Source organism: Eleginops maclovinus, chromosome 11 (genome assembly GCF_036324505.1).
Source record: "Eleginops maclovinus isolate JMC-PN-2008 ecotype Puerto Natales chromosome 11, JC_Emac_rtc_rv5, whole genome shotgun sequence".
In the NCBI taxonomy this organism is placed as follows: domain Eukaryota; kingdom Metazoa; phylum Chordata; class Actinopteri; order Perciformes; family Eleginopidae; genus Eleginops; species Eleginops maclovinus.
The window spans coordinates 1156375-1176655 of record NC_086359.1 but is presented as its reverse complement, the minus strand read 5'-3'; the positions used below and the strand labels follow the sequence as shown (position 1 = coordinate 1176655).

General features: G+C 42.0%; 3 protein-coding genes and 1 pseudogene across 3 annotated transcripts; 1 reads left to right on the top strand and 3 right to left on the bottom strand.

The window, feature by feature from the left end:
- Positions 1-402: 402 nt before the first annotated feature.
- LOC134872390 (histone H3-like) lies at positions 403-5131 on the bottom strand (annotated as a pseudogene).
- Positions 2995-3394, bottom strand: LOC134872395 (histone H2B 1/2-like). Its single transcript, XM_063895676.1, has one exon. It carries the CDS (start codon positions 3383-3385, stop codon positions 3014-3016), a length of 372 nt encoding a protein of 123 aa, XP_063751746.1. The 5' UTR covers positions 3386-3394; the 3' UTR covers positions 2995-3013.
- A 428-nt stretch (positions 5132-5559) lies between the features above and the next one.
- LOC134872393 (histone H2A-like) lies at positions 5560-6237 on the bottom strand. The gene has a single exon (XM_063895674.1). It carries the CDS (start codon positions 6226-6228, stop codon positions 5845-5847), a length of 384 nt encoding a protein of 127 aa, XP_063751744.1. The 5' UTR covers positions 6229-6237; the 3' UTR covers positions 5560-5844.
- Positions 6238-8294: 2057 nt separating this feature from the next.
- On the top strand, positions 8295-13465 carry LOC134872384 (uncharacterized). Its single transcript, XM_063895669.1, has 2 exons — positions 8295-8394; positions 10313-13465. Exon 2 carries the CDS (start codon positions 10446-10448, stop codon positions 13026-13028), a length of 2583 nt encoding a protein of 860 aa, XP_063751739.1. The 5' UTR covers positions 8295-8394; positions 10313-10445; the 3' UTR covers positions 13029-13465.
- Positions 13466-20281: the final 6816 nt, after the last annotated feature.

Genomic DNA, 20281 nt, shown 5'->3' with positions numbered 1-20281 from the left:
TTCAGACAGATTAAACTAAACCATAATAAAGTCAATAATTATCAGTCTTGGTTTTCTTTGCCTTAAACACAATATAACATACTTTAATAGCAGTTTGATAGAGGCACACTGTGGCTTTATTGGACTGCTTATCCTTTATTTCATGATAGGAAATGTTTGTATTCATGGTTCAGTTATACTTACAAACAGAAGGGCAAAGTTAGATATATCTTGGAGCTCTCATTCATCATCTTACGTTTCCTATTCTTTGTATTCATGGTAATAAATCACAATGGAGTCAGGAGAAACAGGAACCTGTATTACTCCGTACAATATTAGTACCGACTGAAATGATAGAGGATGTTACTCTTTAAGAAGCTGTGGGTGGCTCTTAAAAGAGCCGTTGTGTTTCGGTGGTGTAGTCTAAGCCCTCTCACCGCGGATCCGGCGGGCCAGCTGGATGTCTTTGGGCATGATGGTGACCCTCTTGGCGTGGATGGCGCACAGGTTGGTGTCCTCGAACAGGCCGACCAGGTAGGCCTCGCTGGACTCCTGCAGAGCCATGACGGCGGAGCTCTGGAAGCGCAGGTCGGTCTTGAAGTCCTGAGCGATCTCCCTCACCAGGCGCTGGAAGGGCAGCTTGCGGATCAGCAGCTCGGTGGACTTCTGGTAGCGGCGGATCTCCCTCAGAGCCACGGTACCGGGCCTGTAACGGTGAGGCTTCTTCACGCCGCCGGTGGCCGGGGCGCTTTTACGGGCAGCCTTGGTGGCCAGCTGCTTCCTGGGAGCCTTTCCTCCGGTGGATTTACGGGCGGTCTGCTTGGTTCTGGCCATTGTAGTTTCTCAGGGTTCAGAGAGAAGGAGTGCTGTCTGTCTGAGAGCAGCGGCTTTATGAAGAGCTGCCGGAGCAGGGCCAGCGCTGATTGGTGCAGGCCGGGGGGACACGTGCTCTGTAGCTGCTTTACTATTGGACAATGTAAACCACACCTCCACAGAGGAAACGTTATTTTAAATAGTTTTAACAATGCATGAATAACATATAACACCACGTTAAAATACACCATAACACATACACACATAAATACATGAATAAGTAAACACAAAGGAACAAAATATTTCAGAAGGACATAAATGCAATGGATGATCTTAGCAGTTAATATTGTCATTCATGATCTAATGTATGAGTATGATTACACAGTATCCAACCAGAAGTGCAAAATGTGCTATATATCTAAATAAATATAAGGTGTATATTATAAATACTGACATTACAGGGAGCACTGAATGTGCAAATATTATGAAAAAGTATGTATAGTTATAAAATAGTGCAAGTTAGATGTCCATAAAGTACAGTGCAGGTGAGTGCAATGATGCTACTGAGTGACGGAGAGGAGTTCAGCAGAGTCACAGCCTCGGGGAAGAAGCACTTCCTGTGCCTGGAAGTACGGGAGGAGGTGGGAGGTATCCTTGATGATGTTTTTGGATTTTCCCGGACAGCGTTGAGGTAAATGTTATTAATGGTGGGTAACTGGGTGCTGATGATCCGTTGGGCAGTTTTCACTACCCGTTGGAGTGATTTCCGGGGTGTGTGCATGGCTCCTGTCCCGCCTGATATCCACGATGATCTCCTTGGTCTTCTTGGTGTTGAAAGCCAGGTTGTTGTCAGCACTCCGCGTGGCCAGGTGCTGTACCTCCTCCCTGTAGGCCGTCTCGTCGTCACCTCTGATCAGGCCTACAGTAGATGACGTTGTTATCCCATTTCAGAAGGATTTACCCATTTAACTTTGTTACAGGCCGGGGTTTACTGTTATTATTATTATGTTGCTAGTGTGTAATAGATAGTATATTTAGAGTCAAGGTGGAAATATACACCAGGAATTAGAAGGGTGATTCTCTGAATTGGGGGCCCTTTGAGTCCCCCAAGCTAACTTCAAAGATGTTAAATGAAAGTAAAGCACAACATGTATTTTAAAGCAATGAATTAATGGAACAGGGTGTTTTGATTTACAATGTAAAACTAAATATATATATACTTTTAAAAAAAGAATTGGCTGTCTTTGTAGCAGGCAACAGATACATGTCCTCACGAAGCATCGTTACATATTCATTGAATATTAAACCAAAGAAGTTGCTGCTTATATAATCAGATGCTTGTCTACTTTAACTGAAACCACAACATATGAAAAAATACCTGAATTCTCCATGAAAATGCGATATTGACACACGTCCCCCAGTTCGTTTCACCCCCCTCACGCCATACCATTAACCCCCCTGTTTAAATAATGGATCAGTCAATGTGAGATCTGCATTTGGGAATGACATCACTAAAGTATTTTGGAAGAAAAGGTGGCAAAGCTGTCCATCTCTCCTTACCTACATTTCATTTTTTATTGTCAGATTCAGATGGTCAACCTCAACATTTCAACATAGCAAACTATTGTTTAGGAAAAGATGAACAATATTTTTGCTAAATATTACAATTTGATGATGTTCTTCAATTTGATGTGGTGCTATATCAACAAGGACTTATGGCTACTTCAAGAACTCCAACCGCGGCACATTTATGTAACAGGGTTTAACTTTTGACATGTATTAAATGGTACACTAATGTGAACTGTATGTAATCATTCTTACAAGGGACATCCAATTATTGAGGTTCAACAAAATTTAACTTGAATATCTTTTTGAATCATAGCCAGAGTCCAAGCGGTCTGACGGTTCAACTCAAAACTATGGAAATCCCCAATCACTGGGCTTCTATGCCTGAGGTGGGAAAATGTGTTTTTTCAAAGGCTTTAGTCCACTACCAAATGTAAAGATCAAGAATGCAATATTTTAGTTTTTTGGGAAAAAAAATATCCAAATGATTTAGAGGCTTACTCTGATGTTAGTGTACATGTGAAGCACAAGGCCCAGCTGATGTGTGTATTTGTCTCGTTGTAGAAACAGTAACAGACTGAATAACAGGAAGGCAGCTCTCTGGATAGGTTGGGTGGCTCTTAAAAGAGCCGTTGTGTTTGTGGGTTTGTCGGGTTTACTTGGAGCTGGTGTACTTTGTCACAGCCTTGGTGCCCTCGGACACGGCGTGCTTGGCCAGCTCTCCGGGCAGCAGCAGGCGGACGGCGGTCTGGATCTCCCTGGAGGTGATGGTGGAGCGCTTGTTGTAGTGAGCCAGACGGGAGGCCTCCCCGGCGATGCGCTCGAAGATGTCGCTCACGAAGCAGTTCATGATGCCCATGGCCTTGGAGGAGATGCCGGTGTCGGGGTGGACCTGCTTCATCACTTTGTACACGTAGATGGCGTAGCTCTCCTTCCTGTGCTTTCTCCTCTTCTTGCCGGTCTTGGTGGCTTTTGACACGGCTTTCTTGGAGCCCTTCTTGGGCGCTTTGACGCTGGGCTCAGGCATGATGTCTTCCTATGGGTTAAACCGAAAGAATGCCTCTGTCTTCCACTGGACGCCTCTTTATGTTCGCCTGATGCAAATCAGAGTGTGCGGTTGCTCGCCTCTGATTGGCTGTTGTTTGTGATCACCACTGAGCATGCGCCAGACTGTTGCTCTTTTTTTTCTACGTTTGAAAATGTCCTTATAACACTGTTATATATTCTAATGTATAATAATGTTGGAAAAATAGTTTCCCTTGATGTTTCATTCAATCTGTTTGGTATTAAAAATCACTAATCTTGAAACTTTGAATCTATATCTATTCTCATCACTGCAACAATATGCAATAAGAATATTAACATTTAATATATTCATTTAAAGGGGATGTCACAACTAACACATAATAACATACAACAACCTATAAATTAAACCAAATAAAAGAGTATAACATCATGTTCATTCAGCACTTCAATGTTTAACAGTGATATCTTGTTTCAACTGTTACTGAATAATTCTATTTTTAATGTTGTTTCTCTTATTTTGTACCTTGGTGTAATCTGTACGTCCTGTTGCTGCTTTCAATCCTGCATTTCCCCACAGGGATCAATATAGATCCACCTTAACCTATCTAATGTTTCCAAACCTGTTCATGTGTTTCCCTAACGAGAGACCTTTAATGTGTCATGTGAACTTGGTCTTTCACAGTATAGCAGAGGCATTGTTGAATATTTCCTCATAAACATTAAAGTTAAGAAATCCAAAATGATGCAAAAGCAGTTACAGCCTCAAAGCATGTTGTAGCATAACCAGCAGAAGTGTGAAGAGATATTTACAACAAATAAGTCACGGAACAACAAATCATTGGCTTTCCCTTTACAGGTTCATTAAAGAAAACACTGACAGACTTTAAGTTCAGATTGTTGTTCAGTTATTGTTACTGCAGGGCTTTGAACGCATCCTTATCTCATCCCTCAGTGTTTTACTTTCAGAAAAATACTATCCACTACATTATGGTATGTCTCCATCATTCACACTCATGCTGCAAACACTTCCAGGGTTTAGGATAAGTACATTAATGAATTCATTTATTTTGAAGTTTTAATTTAGGATGTCTGATATGAAGAATCAGTAACCCCAACAATAGTGAATCCCTTCATCACATATGATGAGCACTTGCATAATGAAGTACACACTATAATGAACCAGGTCATGTGTTTAATATCTACTGTGGTTTATACACTACGTGTTCAGAGTATTGTTAATACTTTTGATCCACCATCATTAATTACAGTATCTAGGGAAGCTTCTCTGTTAGTGAGCTGGGTGGCTCTGAAAAGAGCCGTTGTGTGTTCGGTCAGCGGGTGTGCTCTATCCTCCGAAGCCGTACAGGGTGCGGCCCTGCCTCTTCAGAGCGTACACCACATCCATGGCGGTCACCGTCTTCCTCTTGGCGTGCTCGGTGTAGGTGACGGCGTCACGGATCACGTTCTCCAGGAACACCTTCAGCACCCCGCGGGTCTCCTCGTAGATCAGGCCGGAGATACGCTTCACTCCGCCGCGGCGAGCCAGCCGGCGGATGGCGGGCTTGGTGATGCCCTGGATGTTATCGCGGAGTACCTTCCGGTGACGCTTAGCGCCTCCTTTACCGAGCCCCTTTCCTCCTTTACCTCTTCCAGACATCTTGTATTAGATTGTTAGAAACGAATGAGTCGGAGAGCCGACCAGCAACAGTATTTATAGCGAGTCCGCGGACGTGATAGAGCACCACCGTTTTTCAGAGGTGGGCCGTAACTAAGTATTGTGGTACTTCAAGTATAATTTGATGCTAATACATTTATAATGTATTTATATAAAGATATATAATATAGCATTCTCATTGTTTGATATTGTTGGTGTTAATTGTTAATTTTAACATATATAAGATGAAATAAATATAAACATAGTATATGTCAGAATCGAAATTGAAGGTGTTTGCACATACAAGGAATTTGATTTGATGGCACGACCATAAACAATATGAGGATAATATGAAGTATTTTTAAGAAACTATTCAGCACTGCTAATGCACCAAAGACACGCATGTACGTACATATACACAAACACCTAGGACAATAACATAGATCATTGTCTAATATTAACTTCTAAACCAGTCTAACGTTTATCCACCATCAGAACCATCAGGAAGCTTCTGTTGGCGGAGTGGAAACTATGAAGGCCCTTTTGTATCGGTCTATTAAGCATTATATTTGCAGTTAAATAGTAATCACATTTACAGAGTGTGTGATTAGAACAAACGAGTCACTACATGTATCCTCATTTCATTAGATATTGTACATCTGCTGTGGAAATAAAGTGAATGGTTCTAAAGAGGAGATGGAAAGGTAGGCGATTAACGGCTTAGAAAAAGGAGTCGGCTCTCTGGAGGGAGGTGGGGGGCTCTTAAAAGAGCCGTTGTCGGGGTGGTTGAAGCGGGTTCAGGGTGTTCACTTCTTGGCGGCCTTCTCGGTCTTCTTGGGCAGCAGCACAGCCTGGATGTTGGGCAGCACGCCTCCCTGAGCTATGGTCACTCCTCCCAGCAGCTTGTTGAGCTCCTCGTCGTTGCGGACGGCGAGCTGCAGGTGGCGGGGGATGATCCTGGTCTTCTTGTTGTCCCGGGCGGCGTTTCCAGCCAGCTCCAGGATCTCAGCGGTCAGGTACTCCAGCACAGCGGCCAGGTACACCGGGGCTCCGGCACCGACACGCTGGGCGTAGTTACCCTTCCTCAAATGCCTGTGGACACGGCCGACGGGGAACTGGAGCCCGGCTCGGGAGGAGCGGGTCTTAGCCTTAGCTCTGGCCTTTCCTCCGGTCTTTCCTCTTCCAGACATGTTCGCTTTTTCCGGTTTACAACAAGAATGACTGACTGCTGGCCACAGCCGCCTTTTATATCCACCAGCTGCTCTCTGATTGGCCATCAGTGAGCGTATCTACGATCGTCCAATCAGAAGGGAGCTTCCGTAGAACTCGCTTAAACTGTATGCGACTTATTTAAAATAAAGCAGGACATATTTACCAGAAGACTGTAATCTAAACATGTTACATGTTTTTGTTTTGGTGTGTTTTTGATCGTTAAAAGTGCTTGAGAAATAACACTAAAGAAACACGTGTTGAAATTTCACTAAGGTTGGAACTTCTTTATAAAGTGCCTTTTGGTGGCACTTTACAAATGATATTTCAACAAAACTCTGAACAGCTCATTCAAAGAGGGTTAACATAAATATGATTCCTGTGGATCCAGAGAATGCTTTTAATCTATTTTAATAAAATGTGTTGTAATAAGGATTCTAATGCTTAAACACAACAGGAAAACAAATCCATAAACCTGAAAATAAAATGTGACAAATCCAAATTAAAGGACTGTGATATATTCCTGTTACTGTATATTAACCAAAACTAAAACATAATCTAATCTGTGCATTAAAATAATTCACTGTAGCCTACGGTTCATTAAAGATTAAGAGTTATACAAACATAATAGGCGGTGCAACAATCACAGTGGTATCATCGGCTCGGCAGGTCCGGAAACACCAGCTGTAGCAGTTGGCTTCGTCCTGTAAAGTAAAAAGTTTATACTGCACAGTAATTAACTGGTCCACGCTGAGGATACCATGCTGTATTACGCTGTGAATGGCTATCTATTTAAAAAGAAATATATAATGTTTGTAAGTGATTGGAAACAGGTAAAACACAGACCAATCAATATATAGCAGGCACACCATCTGTCACTCAAATGTGTTGCATGGTAACATGCAGGGAAATAAAACAGGGATTCTGAGCCACTGCAGCATTTCACATGTCTTAAAAAGCATGCAAACAAGGAACCAATTACCATCACCCCTGACATGTTAACACCTTCAGTTATTGGGGAACAGAAGAAAAGAAGCATTATAACCACAATAAAAACAAACTGTTGAATCAAAAGTTGTTCATTTAGCTTGTGTAAGATCTCCAATGCATTCAACATTCTGCTTATAGATAGCACAGTACTGAAGGAATATTTTAAGAGATAAACCATACTGACACAATAAAATAAAAACATATAGCCTGAAAGAAATGTGTAAGATAGAAACACAGATCTAATAATAATTTAATAATCTGTTTGAAAGCATTAACCCCCCCACCCTCAAAATAAGATAAGATGTACGTTTATTAACCCCGTGGGGAAATGTAAGCGTTTATGCAGCAACAGATCGAGATAAGAACAAACAGAACAGATTCACACAAAGATTTAGAAATGATAAACTGATAATGGTTTTAAAACAAACGGTTAGAGCAGAGAGCAAAACAAATGATGTCAACATGTGAACATTTGGAGTCCGTTTTTGTTAAAAATATACATGTATGTGTACGGAGAGAAAGTGCAGTCAGAGTGATTGTGCAGAGAGCAGCTTGGTGTGCAGTCCAGTTACTGTCAGGGGGTCTCATGGTGAACCCCTTGGTGTGCAGTCTGGTTACTGTCAGGGGGTCTCATGGTGAACCCCTTGGTGTGCAGTCTGGTTACTGTCAGGGGGTCTCATGGTGAACCCCTTGGTGTGCAGTCCGGTTACTGTCAGGGGGTCTCATGGTGAACCCCTTGGTGTGCAGTCTGGTTACTGTCAGGGGGTCTCATGGTGAACCCCTTGGTTCTGATGGCTACAGGCTCAAAGAAGTTTCCCAGCTGTTAGTGCTGTGCCCAGGTGGAAGAAGAGAACAAGATCTGAGTTCTTCTACTTTTACTCAAGTACACGATCTGAGTACTTCTACTCAAGTACAAGGTCTGAGTACTTCTACTTTTACTGAAGTACCAGAAGTGAGTACTTATCCCTCCACTCCGCTGTTTTAGCGGTAGTTACAATGAAATGACTGTAAAAGTGAAATGTCCGACGCGTCCCTGAAAGCGTCCTTTTAAGGTGGGGTTTCACGGTGCTGCAGAGACTCGTCAGGATTTCAGTCCCTAAAAACCGAACAACCGGAGACTTTGTGTTCCGGCTGATCCCCCGGTGCTCCGGTGCTCGGTAAGTCCTGTTGTTCAGCCTCTCGGTTTGTAAATGCTGCTGTTCTAACCTTAACTGTGCTTTAACGGGATGCTTACGTTATGGAGCACGCTTTTCAAATTATAACACGATGTCTAACTGTATTAGCATACTGTTCATGCGGAGCCTAGGATATATGATTTCAGCTGCGGGGGTTTCATACTTTACTGGAGAAGAAGTGTTTCCACCGTCTGCACCGAGCAGCCATGTTGGTGCGTTCAAGTTACATCGGGTAAAAACCGTCACATGTAAATCAGAAATTGCCAATTAGCAGAGGTGGCAGAAGTACTCTTGTACTTGAGTAAAGTATAAGTACTCAGATCTTGTACTTGAGTAAAGTATAAGTACTCAGATCTTGTACTTGAGTAAAGTAGAAGTACTCAGGTATTGTACTTGAGTAAAGTAGAAGTACTCAGATCTTGTACTTGAGTAAAGTAGAAGTACTCAGATCTTGTACTTGAGTAAAGTAGAAGTACTCAGGTCTTGTACTTGAGTAAAGTAGAAGTACTCAGGTCTTGTACTTGAGTAAAGTAGAAGTACTCAGATCTGTACTTGAGTAAAGTAGAAGTACTCAGATCTTGTACTTGAGTAAAGTAGAAGTACTCAGATCTTGTACTTGAGTAAAGTAGAAGTACTCAGATCTTGTACTTGAGTAAAGTAGAAGTACTCAGATCTTGTACTTGAGTAAAGTAGAAGTACTCAGGTCTTGTACTTGAGTAAAGTAGAAGTACCAGAGTGTAGGAATACTCTGTCACAGTAAAAGTATTCTAAATGTTCCTCCAGTGAAAGTAGAAAGTACTCTCCTCTAAATGTACTTAAAGTAGCGACAGTAAAAGTAGTCATTGTCTGATTGGTCCATTTCAGAATAATATCTCTGATATGTTTTATAATGATTGATCATTAAAGTGTTCTCAGAGCTGGTAAAGGTGCAGCTAGTTTGAATGGCTTTGTATACTGCAGGGTAGCTGCTGGATTTACTGCAGGTGAACTACAGTCTGATTTAAGGGAGATTATATTCACCATCATTAATCCAGATCTGTAAAGTGACTAAAGGTATTAAATAAATGTAGTGGAGTAAAAGTACACATTAGCATAACATTGAAATACTTGAGTGAAATATCTCAAAATTGTACTTTAGCACTGTTCTTGAATAAATGAACTCTGTGTAGGTTTACACAGGAGGAAGGTGCCATGGTGTATATGATGACAGTTAAAGATGATAAATTGTAAGAAAAAGGACAAATAAATTAAACAATTATTACAACTAAATATTATACCAAAAAAAAAATATATATATATATATTCACCTGCAGTAAATCCAGCAGCTACCCTGCAGTATACAAAGCCATTCAAACTAGCTGCACCTTTACCAGCTCTGAGACACTTTAATGATCAATCATTATAAAACATATCAGAGATATTATTCTGAAATGGAAAACTGGAAAGCTGTGCGGATATTAAAGGTAGCTTTAAGTACAAATGTGCAAAGTATTCGGAGGGTTGTGCAGGACTGACAGTACTCCAATGAAATAAATACAAACAAGATATTGTTTGTATTTATGTGAATATTTAAACCCCCTCTTCCTTAATCAACACTTCAACAGATGACAAAGCAGGTTAAATATAGTATTGTGTTTATCTGGTGACGAAATACATGGATGATAGGACAATAATGGTTCAAACGTAAGTAAGGATCAATTAAGTGATTCATTTATTTCATTACACATTTTCTAGTCTCTCTTTCAGTCCATATGTAACGTCTAGTGATTCTACAACAGAAGCATAATATGTCTAAATCATTTTTCATGTTCTTTAAATGTAGAACTAGAATAGTAAGAGGTACATTTTTAGTTTGAATACAAAGTCTCTGTTAACTCAAACTCTGTTTTCTGTCTCACAGGCTGAGCAGCGCAGCAGACGATGCTCTGAAACGCAGAAGAAGTCTCCTGTCTTCCTCTGCAAAGACCCAAGTTCTCCGGATATTGTTGAGGAAACAAAAAGAGGATTGAAATTTTTGGGATTTGGATGTCAGCATGGAGAACATCGATGACTACATCTGGCAGCGCCGCATCCACCACGGGGTTCGTCTGCAGAAAAGCGCTGTCCCATTCCCAGAATCAGTTAAGGTTGGTTTGGACTTCAACGCGGCTTTGGAAAGGAAGGAAAAGTTGGATCTGGGTCTGCTCACGAACAGCGTGATGCTGGAGATTTGCGACTTTGCCAAAACTGTGACACACTCCGAGATGTATTTCTTGTTTGAATTAATGGACTTCAACTTTATCCTCGGCGTGGATTTGGACAATGACTGGCAGTGCTACGAGTATGCGAGGCGCGCTCACAATAGAATAAAATTGGTAAAGGATCTATTCACGAAGAAAAGTCATAGATGGAAAGAGGAATTCCTGCTACCAGAAATAAGCTCCATACTGGAGACCACTGCAACTGAGCAGCCAGGATGCTACTTCCCTAAAAGAAACCGAATGGTTGATATTTCGGTACTTACTGATCGCAGCAGGGACTCTACAGAACTTCAGAAGACAAAGATTAGTGATGGCACTTCAATGATGAATACACTGGGAGGACTTGGAGTCAAAGGTGTATATTGCCCTAACTGTATAGAGCTCGGCGTGTCTCTGTTTGTACGACCAGAAGACGGGCCCCAAGAGAAACTCGTCCCAATTCTACTAACCAACCGCATGATGCTTGAACTGCTCAACTTTTCCCAAGTTCTTTGCGGAAATCACACCAGGATAGTTCACGACTTGATTAAGCAAAACTTCGGCCCGGAGTTGGATAGAAGGCTCTTCCGTTTGCATTTACCCTGGCTGTTGGAGAGGAAGAACGCCTGCCAAACAACCGAGGACAAGGAGGCTTTCCGAAAGGAGACTTTTGTGATCCAGACCAAGCCATTGAAGCCAAAGCGCAGAAAGCGAAAAGCCACAGATTACCATACCTTGGAAGAGTTTGTGTTAGGTAAGCGAAGAGAAACACTCAGACTTGGTGATAGTAACGCTGAGATTTGTCAGGATTTGTCGGGTGACCTGTGCCGGGTTTTCTGTGATACGGAAATGCCGTTGGAGTCGGAGGCAGCATCAGAGAAAATGGTGTCTGATGGTTGTTCATCAGAAGCAGGTTTGTCTCTGGATGTAAAGCAGGAGGAAGAGGAAGCTTTTGTCTCTCAAGTGAAGCCTCTGACTTCAACCCCTATTTGGCCAGATCTGTATATTGAAGGAAAAAATGAGGACATAAAAGTTAAAACACACAAACAAAAGCTGTGGTTGAGGAGGACTGATCGCTCTAAACAAATCCTGAAGTCTAGCAGAGTAAACGACATGTTCGCCCGCTCCAGAGAGATAGGTTTAGACTTTAACGTGTGCTCGGGTCACAAGCAGAGCCTGGATCTACGACTATTAACCAACTACACGTTGTGGGAGGTTTATAGATTCTGTACAAAAATGTCGAAGAGTTTACGCTGTTTCATAATGGACGTTTTGGACAAGAACTTTAACCTGGTCCTCCAAGATAGTTTGCATGAGCGCAACTTTGTAAGTTATCTGATGACTAAAGAGAAGTTCCTGCAGAACCACCCGGACGGGCAGAAGACTGAGTTTCTAAACAGTCCCTTTCAGGTCCTGGAAGTTTACAACAGGGTTGATATGACCAGCGATTTTCAAACTGGACAGGAAGTTGAGACACTGCAGGAGACTAGCTCGGATCCGAACCAGGTGGAAGATATGGATCCATATCCATTCTGTAAACACATAGGCCTCAATCTTTGGTCGACAGACGAACGTCCAGCAGGCCGGAAGATGGATTTGACGTCCCTGACCAACGGAGCCGTGATTGAAATCTTTGGTTTTGTCAGAGAGTTGTCTAGCTCGCCCCACAGGATGGTCTACGACATTCTGGAGCACAACTTTGATCTGGATCTGCAAAGTGGAGAAACCACAGCGGTGCAGGCGATCCAGAGATGGAACAGCACACAGAAAAGCTTGAGATGGAAAATGACATCACAGAGGATATTAACCTGGTTAAACGCCCTCGTCCCGTTGAATGCCCCTGCAGAGCCAGAACCAGAACTACCAGCTTCCGACGAACTGGAGGGTCCGGAACCAGAAGATGTGAAGCAAGAAAAGGAGGATTTAAATGGAGGTTTTGAGAAAAAGGTCTTCAGCTATCGCATATGTGAAGAAATAGGGTTAGACCTGAACATCCGATCGAAACAAGGACCCAAAACAAAACTTGAGTTGCAAACGCTGACGAGGGGAGTCCTCTTTGAGATGCACCAGTATGTGAGACAAAACTGCAACCGGTACGTCCCCGCTCTGTACGAGATTCTGGAGTACAACTTCGACCTGAGCTCGCAGAACCATCGGAAAGTAGAGTTCGCCTGGTCCCTCGCCTCCCAGGTCATTGCTATAGCGGGTAAACATGGCCGGAAGGGAGACTATCTGAACAAAGCTATCGAGCTGCCTGTTGAAATCACTGAGTCTTCGCAGTTCGTCTGCAAAAAAGAGCCCAAAGAGGAATTCATCAAGGTAGGCCTTAACGATGACAATGACATTGTGTTTGTCCAAGAGCTGAAGCCTGTAGACATAGACGTGGTGATAGACTAACCTCGCTGCTCCCGTAGTGTTCAGGTTGGAATCATTAGCCTTGTGAAATGGCAGACATTTGAGTCTGAAATCCAAGAGGACGTCTTTATTTCTGGTTGCGTCGATTCGCCTGAATGTAAATATTGTATACGTGTCTCTCAAACCTAAATTCATTACCTTAACGGTAAAAAGGATGGATCTGGCTTCATGTCAAACAACTAACAACTCTTGTAATCTTGTCAGTATTTAATTGTAATACACATTTTCTGTTGATGAAACAATTTAAAGAAATATACGAGTGATTTAATTGCGGCTCATAATTGTTAGCTGTCACTAATCAGGAGTCACCGCCACATCCAACAAAATCAAGCTGAACGTACAGGTGGATTATGTTTCCTGGATGTACGATTTTATTTGTCTTATTCTGTCTCTCAGAAATTAAAGTATCTTTAATATCATGTCTGTCAGGTTTTCTTGAGCTCGATCACAGCATGTGTTTGTGCTTACAAACCTAATTATGGGAGAACCAAAGGAATATTGTAGATTTGAACTTCAACACATTTATGCCACACCTGATTTGAGTCTTTAAATCTTATTTTAAAATGATGTTTTACTTCAAAGTTCCTTTTTTGTATTAAATGTTCTGTCATGTATTTCTTAATACTTTTGAAGACACTTTTTTATTATTGAAAAAAACGTTGTCATTTATGTAAATATATATAAAAAATATGTATCAATTAAAAGGTTTACAAGAAATATAAATACACACAAATAATAATACAAATTATAATTGTCATGGTATTGCTATTGTTGTGTTTCTGGCTGGAAAGTACTGACCAGAAGGGTAAAATATTTCTAATATTTTCAAGAACATCAGTGATGTTGCTGTAATGCAGAATGAGGCCAGGAGGTGGCGGCAGAGGCTTCAGTACACAGACCGTGCACGTTTTCATTTCCATTATCATGCAGAAGGCTTTGCAGCATGCATGAACAACTCTATTCACCACCTGCAGAAACAAATCAGAGGTTTGGATTTCTGTAAAAACCAGGTAGAAGCAAATCATGCAAAATCCAAAACATTTCTGCAGATTAAGTAAATAAGAGACATCTGTTGGGATATATTACATAGACTGTACCGTCAGGTTGATGCCATTGTGTGTGTGTGTGTGTGTGTGTGTGTGTGTGTGTGTGTGTGTGTGTGTGTGTGTGTGTGTGTGTGTGTGTGTGTGTGTGTGTGTGTGTGTGTGTGTGTGTGTGTGTGTGTGAGAGATTGTGTGTAATGGAGACAAACTGTATTAAGTATCTGCATTACGAACACAGAGGAATCACAACTCCCCAGGCAGTGACACACACACACACACACACACATCTCTACCTGTAGACATGACACACACAAACACACACTAATTTTCACGCTGTTTCATACTTTGCTTAGAGTCGAATGTGTGTGTCGCTGCAGCTCGTCCACAGAGCTGCAGCGACATACACACACACACTGAGGATTGTCTCCAGGTGTGAAGGACCAGCAGAGTGTGTTTCTATCCCGGATCACAGTTCACTGCATCGATTCCAGCAGCCAATCAATCTGACTCCTTCACACTTTAACTCTGGAGAGAAGAAAGTGGAGAAGATCTGGCAAATAGCATCAAATAATTCCCATAATGAAAAATAATTGAACAGTTACTATGCAAGACAAAGATCAGAGATATAATGTGAAATAATTCAGCCGATTACATCTTGAATGTATTATTTTAGTTTAACAAAAGGTTCTAATGAACACATAGACAAGTAAAAGAAATGCATTATAAAGAGTTTTCAAACAAAAGGGAGGAATTTATTTTCTGACAAACCTGATACATTTTCTGTTTTCCTAAATGAAGTTTATTTTCACATGAAAACGTCCTAAAACTCTATCATATTAAAGGGAATATACAAACAGCACTTTGTCCTTAGGTCGGACGTTTTCAGTTTTAATCTTAAACAATTAACTTAGAAATGAATCTCCCTCTGTAAAGTAAAAGTAAGACCATTTACTGCAGGTCAGCAGCCTTTAATTAATGTGTGTGTGTGTGTGTGTGTGTGTGTGTGTGTGTGTGTGTGCGTAGATGGTTTTGAATGATGCAGTATGTGCTCTGGGAACAAGAAACATCACAACACACACCAGGGGATTACAAAGAGTAGAGTGTAGGAAAGATGAAATATTTCCCTGTGGTGGAGAGGACCCACACACACACACACACACACACACACACACACACACACACACACACACACACACACACACACACACACACACACACACACACACACACACACACAGGGTTATGAATAAAGAATAAGAAGCTGGTTTCCACACCAGTGGCTCTGAGGGTTTGGTGAATACATCGTTGTTTGGTGTTAGGTCACTAATACGTGTGTTTTTGGGTTCAAACTACACATTTTAGATCAGCTTTGTTTCAGCACTGGTGTCACTTACCCACTGAAACACTGCTGTTGGTAGAACTGTAAGCATCGTGTTGATGTTTGTTTGTTTGTTTGTTTGTTTGTTTGTTGTAAAACCAACAAAGTTGATGAAAGTAAAGTTGATCCTCAAAACTAAATGTGTTAACAGTGAACACGTATTAAACTGGTCAGCGTATCTCTGCTCCACACTCATCCAGGACAGACTCTGAGGCTTATACACACACACACACACACACACACACACACACACACACACACACACACACACACACACACACACACACACCACACACACAACCTCTCATTTGTTCAAATCTGCCCAAGTCATCTACAGTCAGAGTTAAACCTCCTACAGGTTTCAGAGTGTGTGTGTGTGTGTGTGTGTGTGTGTGTGTGTGTGTGTGTGTGTGTGTGTGTGTGTGTGTGTGTGTGTGTGTGTGTGTGTGTGTGTGTGTGTGTGTGTGTGTTGGCTGTTAAAGAGCTTATAGTGAGCATGAAGCAGCTGGACAGACCTGATAACTTCCTGCCAAACACACACACATAGAAACGAAGTATATACTGTATATATACTTATATATTTCAAGGGTTATAGTTCCTTTTGTCCGTTAATGTTTTGAACTGGTTTTCATTCAGCAATCATAATGAAAAGTAGAGACACTACATATTGATATACACCTGAACATCAGCAGGAGAGGACTCTTTAAAGTAGAGACTCTACATACTGATATACACCTGAACATCAGCAGGAGAGGACTCTTTAAAGTAGAGACACTACATACTGATATACACCTGAACATCAGCAGGAGAGGACTCTTTAAAGTAGAGACTCTACATACTGATATACACCTGAACATCAGCAGGAGAGGACTCTTTAAAGTAGAGACACTACATACTGATATACACCTGAACATCAGCAGGAGAGGACTCTTTAAAGTAGAGACACTACATACTGATACACACCTGAACATCAGCAGGAGAGGACTCTTTAAAGTAGAGACACTACATACTGATATACACCTGAACATCAGCAGGAGAGGACTCTTTAAAGTAGAGACACTACCCCTGACCTCATTGAGAGCATATCGTAGCCTTGCTGCTCAATAACATCCCCAGAAGCCGCTGCACCAGTCAAAACAAAGCGTCTCCTCTCTCGTTCCTGGAAGTTGTTGTTCATGCAGTTTTCTTTTTTTCCTCCTCGGTGTTGGTATTTTGCCAAAAGCAACAGGGGGAATTGTCAGGCGACTGTAATCCAGACAGACGTGAGCCGGTGGTTTCTGTCATCCACAGGTTAGCTGAGGGCTAATCAGTAAATTCAAACTGACTGCCAGGGAGAGAGAGAGAGGGAGAGAGAGAGTGAGAGAGAGAGAGAGTGAGAGAGAGAGAGAGAGAGAGAGAGAGAGAGAGAGAGAGAGAGAGACTGCTTATATCTTTATGCTCGGGGGGAGAGAGGGAGGCTTTATATAGCAACCCGACAGACAGACAGACAGACAGACAGACAGACAGACAGACAGACAGACAGACAGACAGACAGACAGACAGACAGACAGACAGACAGACAGACAGACAGACAGACAGACAGACAGACAGACAGACAGACAGACAGACAGAAGTCTAAAGAAGCTCTGGTTTCTCACTCTGGAAAACTGTAGAAAGAAATGCAAAAGACACTTTAGTTTTTTTACTCAGGGTTAAGTTTGAAAAAATGTGATATTTCTATTGAAGTCTTCGTTCAGCACGATGCCAACAAGTGCGTTTGCACTGAATGACGTAACGGATGCTAAGTATTCAGCGTAAAGTAGCATTCCATTCGTTTTACATACGGTTCAAAGTCAAAGACCATTCATTACATGTAGACTTGTTTGCACAAGATTTCCTGAATATTTCTGGACTGCTTTTACCAAACTTGAATTAAAAGCAACATCTTCATCTGGATCTAAGATGACACATCAAGATGAATTTGAAGGATGCGACCTGCAGCGTTTGATTTCTCCTTTATTAACCCCAAATACACTGCGTTCAAATCCATTATCCCACGGTTCATTTCGGTCGACTGATTGCGCAGAACATTTGTTATTTCTCTGTGTTTCGTCGGCTGCTTAGCTGCTGATGATCGGCGACTGGAGGTCAGAAATCATCGCGCTTCTTAATGCAACAGCTGCAGGGCTGCAGGCGGAGGAGTAGGACGAAGGAGGATGAAGACGAGGAGGTTCATAAAACAGAAAGTGATGGCTGGAATAACTGTGACCTCGGGGAAGAGAAGAGCGGATTAAATACAAAAAGACGAATGGAGGACGAGAGGATGAAAGACAGCAGGAGATGGAGGGAAGATCCAGAGGCAGAGAGTCCAGCTGTATTGAATTCATTAATCCAGATGATCTAAACAACCCCCCCCAGGCTATACACACAGATAGAGAGAGAGTGTGAGTGTGTGTGTAGTTCTGTAACTCTGAGTCCTGGTACAAACTTTGCTTTTCCTACTATGGTATTTCATGTTTAAGGCCTTTGAGGCGAAAGGTGATTTAAGAAAAATCAATTATTAAAAATGCAAAAGAAATGTCAGACATTTTTATCGTTTCTTAAAAACTCTAGCGTGTTTTTAATCCGAGAGAAACAAAGAGTAAGTAACTTCGGCTAAAGAGCCTCGAGAAGTACATTTTCCATCAGTGTTGTTTAATAAAGCAACAGCTCAGGACCCCCACCCACTTGCCCCTCAGATCCACTTCATTCAGCCCATTTCCTCACACTTCCTCTTCCCTCCTTCCAGCTATACTTAGCATCTCTTAGCGTCCGTGTTTGTAATCTGCCAGATATTAACAAACTGATTCAACAGCAGACAGATTCAGACCGTCACGTCCTTCCTGTCCCCTGAAAATCCGTCTTATTTTTAAATATTTTTTGGGCCAATTATCAAGAGGAGGATGTAGGCAGCGGTCAGCGCCAGATGGACAGCAGAGACTTGTGGGTAATTTGGCGTGATGATGTGATTTGATGCAACTTCAGAGGCTATTAAGTCTCTAGCTGTTCACCCTGTCATCAGGAGGCGCGATGGATGGAGGGGTTATAATAAATGGAGAGAGAGATTGGATATAAAAAAGGAATGGACGTATGGATGATGTCGGAGGGGAGGATGTGACACTGATGAATAAATGATGGATGATTGCCTAATGACATGAAAGGGAGGTGGATGGATGAAAGGAAGGATGGATAGCCAGGTGAATGGATTAAAGACTGGGTGGAGGGGATGGGGAATTAATATATGGATGAGTGGATGTAAAATATGGATAAAATGAAAGGAATAAAAGGAAATGAATGAGTGAATAAGAAGTAAAGGGTTATAAGTGAAGCTGGCACGCTGTCACAGGCGTGTGTGTTTATTTAAAAGGAAAGCGCAGAGAGTGTGTTCTGATTATTCATCCTGCCTTTAGGCCGGTTTTTATCCGTCTTGGATATTGTTTTTTCTAACAGAGGCCAATATAAATAAAGGCTGTTGATTTTTCGCCTCACTCTGCATTTATTCATGTGAATTAATTTGTGGTCTGCGTTGGATTCCTGTTGAACCCGCTCAGAGGTGGGGGGTCTTAGTTTAAATTCTAATATGGTATTTGTTTTTCAAACACAAATCAGAGTTTTCGTTTATGCTTTAAATGAAAATGCTTCAACGCACAAACCCTGCCTCAGACGACTGGAGGTAAATATTGGTCTGTGTTTTCTCAGTTAGAATCTTTCAAATGAAAACGTCCTGAATCTGTTTTTACTTTGACATGTTCACAGGAAAGAACTTTAAATCTACTCTGATCCAATGTTTCTGTTAAACGATTAACCCTTCCATCTTCTTTCTACACACGTTTTGTTTAGGTTCCTTTAAATGGTTCAACAGCTCTGTTGTGATTGGTCAACTGCTTGGAGGTGTCCCGCCCCTTAGCCTATGACGCACAATGTGTTGGAGCGCTAGCCAATAGGAGCGTATGTGTTCCACAGTGATGTCACTAAAGAGTCTAATGGAGGTGTTTCAGGCAAGCCCCCAGGAAGTGCTCCGGACCCTGAGGAAAATATTCGTAGTGGCCAAACAGCGGTACTACAACTTCCGTTTCAGTCCATGACGTCACCCGGCCCAGAGAGACTTTCCCCATTGACTTACACTGGGAAAGAGACGTCTGTAAATCAGTGGATGATTATTTACCTAAATAACTACCCGGTATGAACCCTTGTAGAGCCCTTATTTGAATCATCAGGTTTTAAAAGTTGTAAAATGCTAAATTATAGTTGGAGTTTGTGGGAGAGAAACCCCCTCTGGAGGAAACACAGGGATTTTTGCCTTTGCAGACCATTTACATGCACTAAAACCTATATATTTCCAAGAAAAAGAAAAAATGGACCCAACATTGAATAGTTTCTTCTTGCAGACATTCTACATTCAGACCCGTTCCCAGTGTGAATGCACTCGTTAGATGGGAGTGTTTTGAACCCAGTTTCTTGACAGTGATCAGTGACTTCTCGTCGACACGTCAAGCTCCCAGCATGCAAAGCGTTTCTCAAAGCGGATGTAAAACAATTTTCCTGCTTCTTCGTTTTGATTGTGATTCAGCTACTTCAAAGACAGAAAGGCTTTTTACAAGAGAGACGGAGAACCACCTGCAGGGCTGTCTCACCCGGAAAACTGCGAGCGCGTCTGAAGAAAAGTGTGAATCTGTGTGTGTGTGTGTGTGTGTGTGTGTGTGTGTGTGTGTGTGTGTGTGTGTGTGTGTGTGTGTGTGTGTGTGTGTGTGTGTGTGTGTGTGTGTGTGTGTGTGTGTGTGCAGAAACGCTCGCTC

Bases quoted from the DNA above. Each gene is read 5' to 3' on its own strand.
- LOC134872395 (XM_063895676.1), bottom strand. From the start codon at position 3,385: ATGCCTGAGCCCAGCGTCAAAGCGCCCAAGAAGGGCTCCAAGAAAGCC.
- LOC134872393 (XM_063895674.1), bottom strand. From the start codon at position 6,228: ATGTCTGGAAGAGGAAAGACCGGAGGAAAGGCCAGAGCTAAGGCTAAG.
- LOC134872384 (XM_063895669.1), top strand. From the start codon at position 10,446: ATGGAGAACATCGATGACTACATCTGGCAGCGCCGCATCCACCACGGG.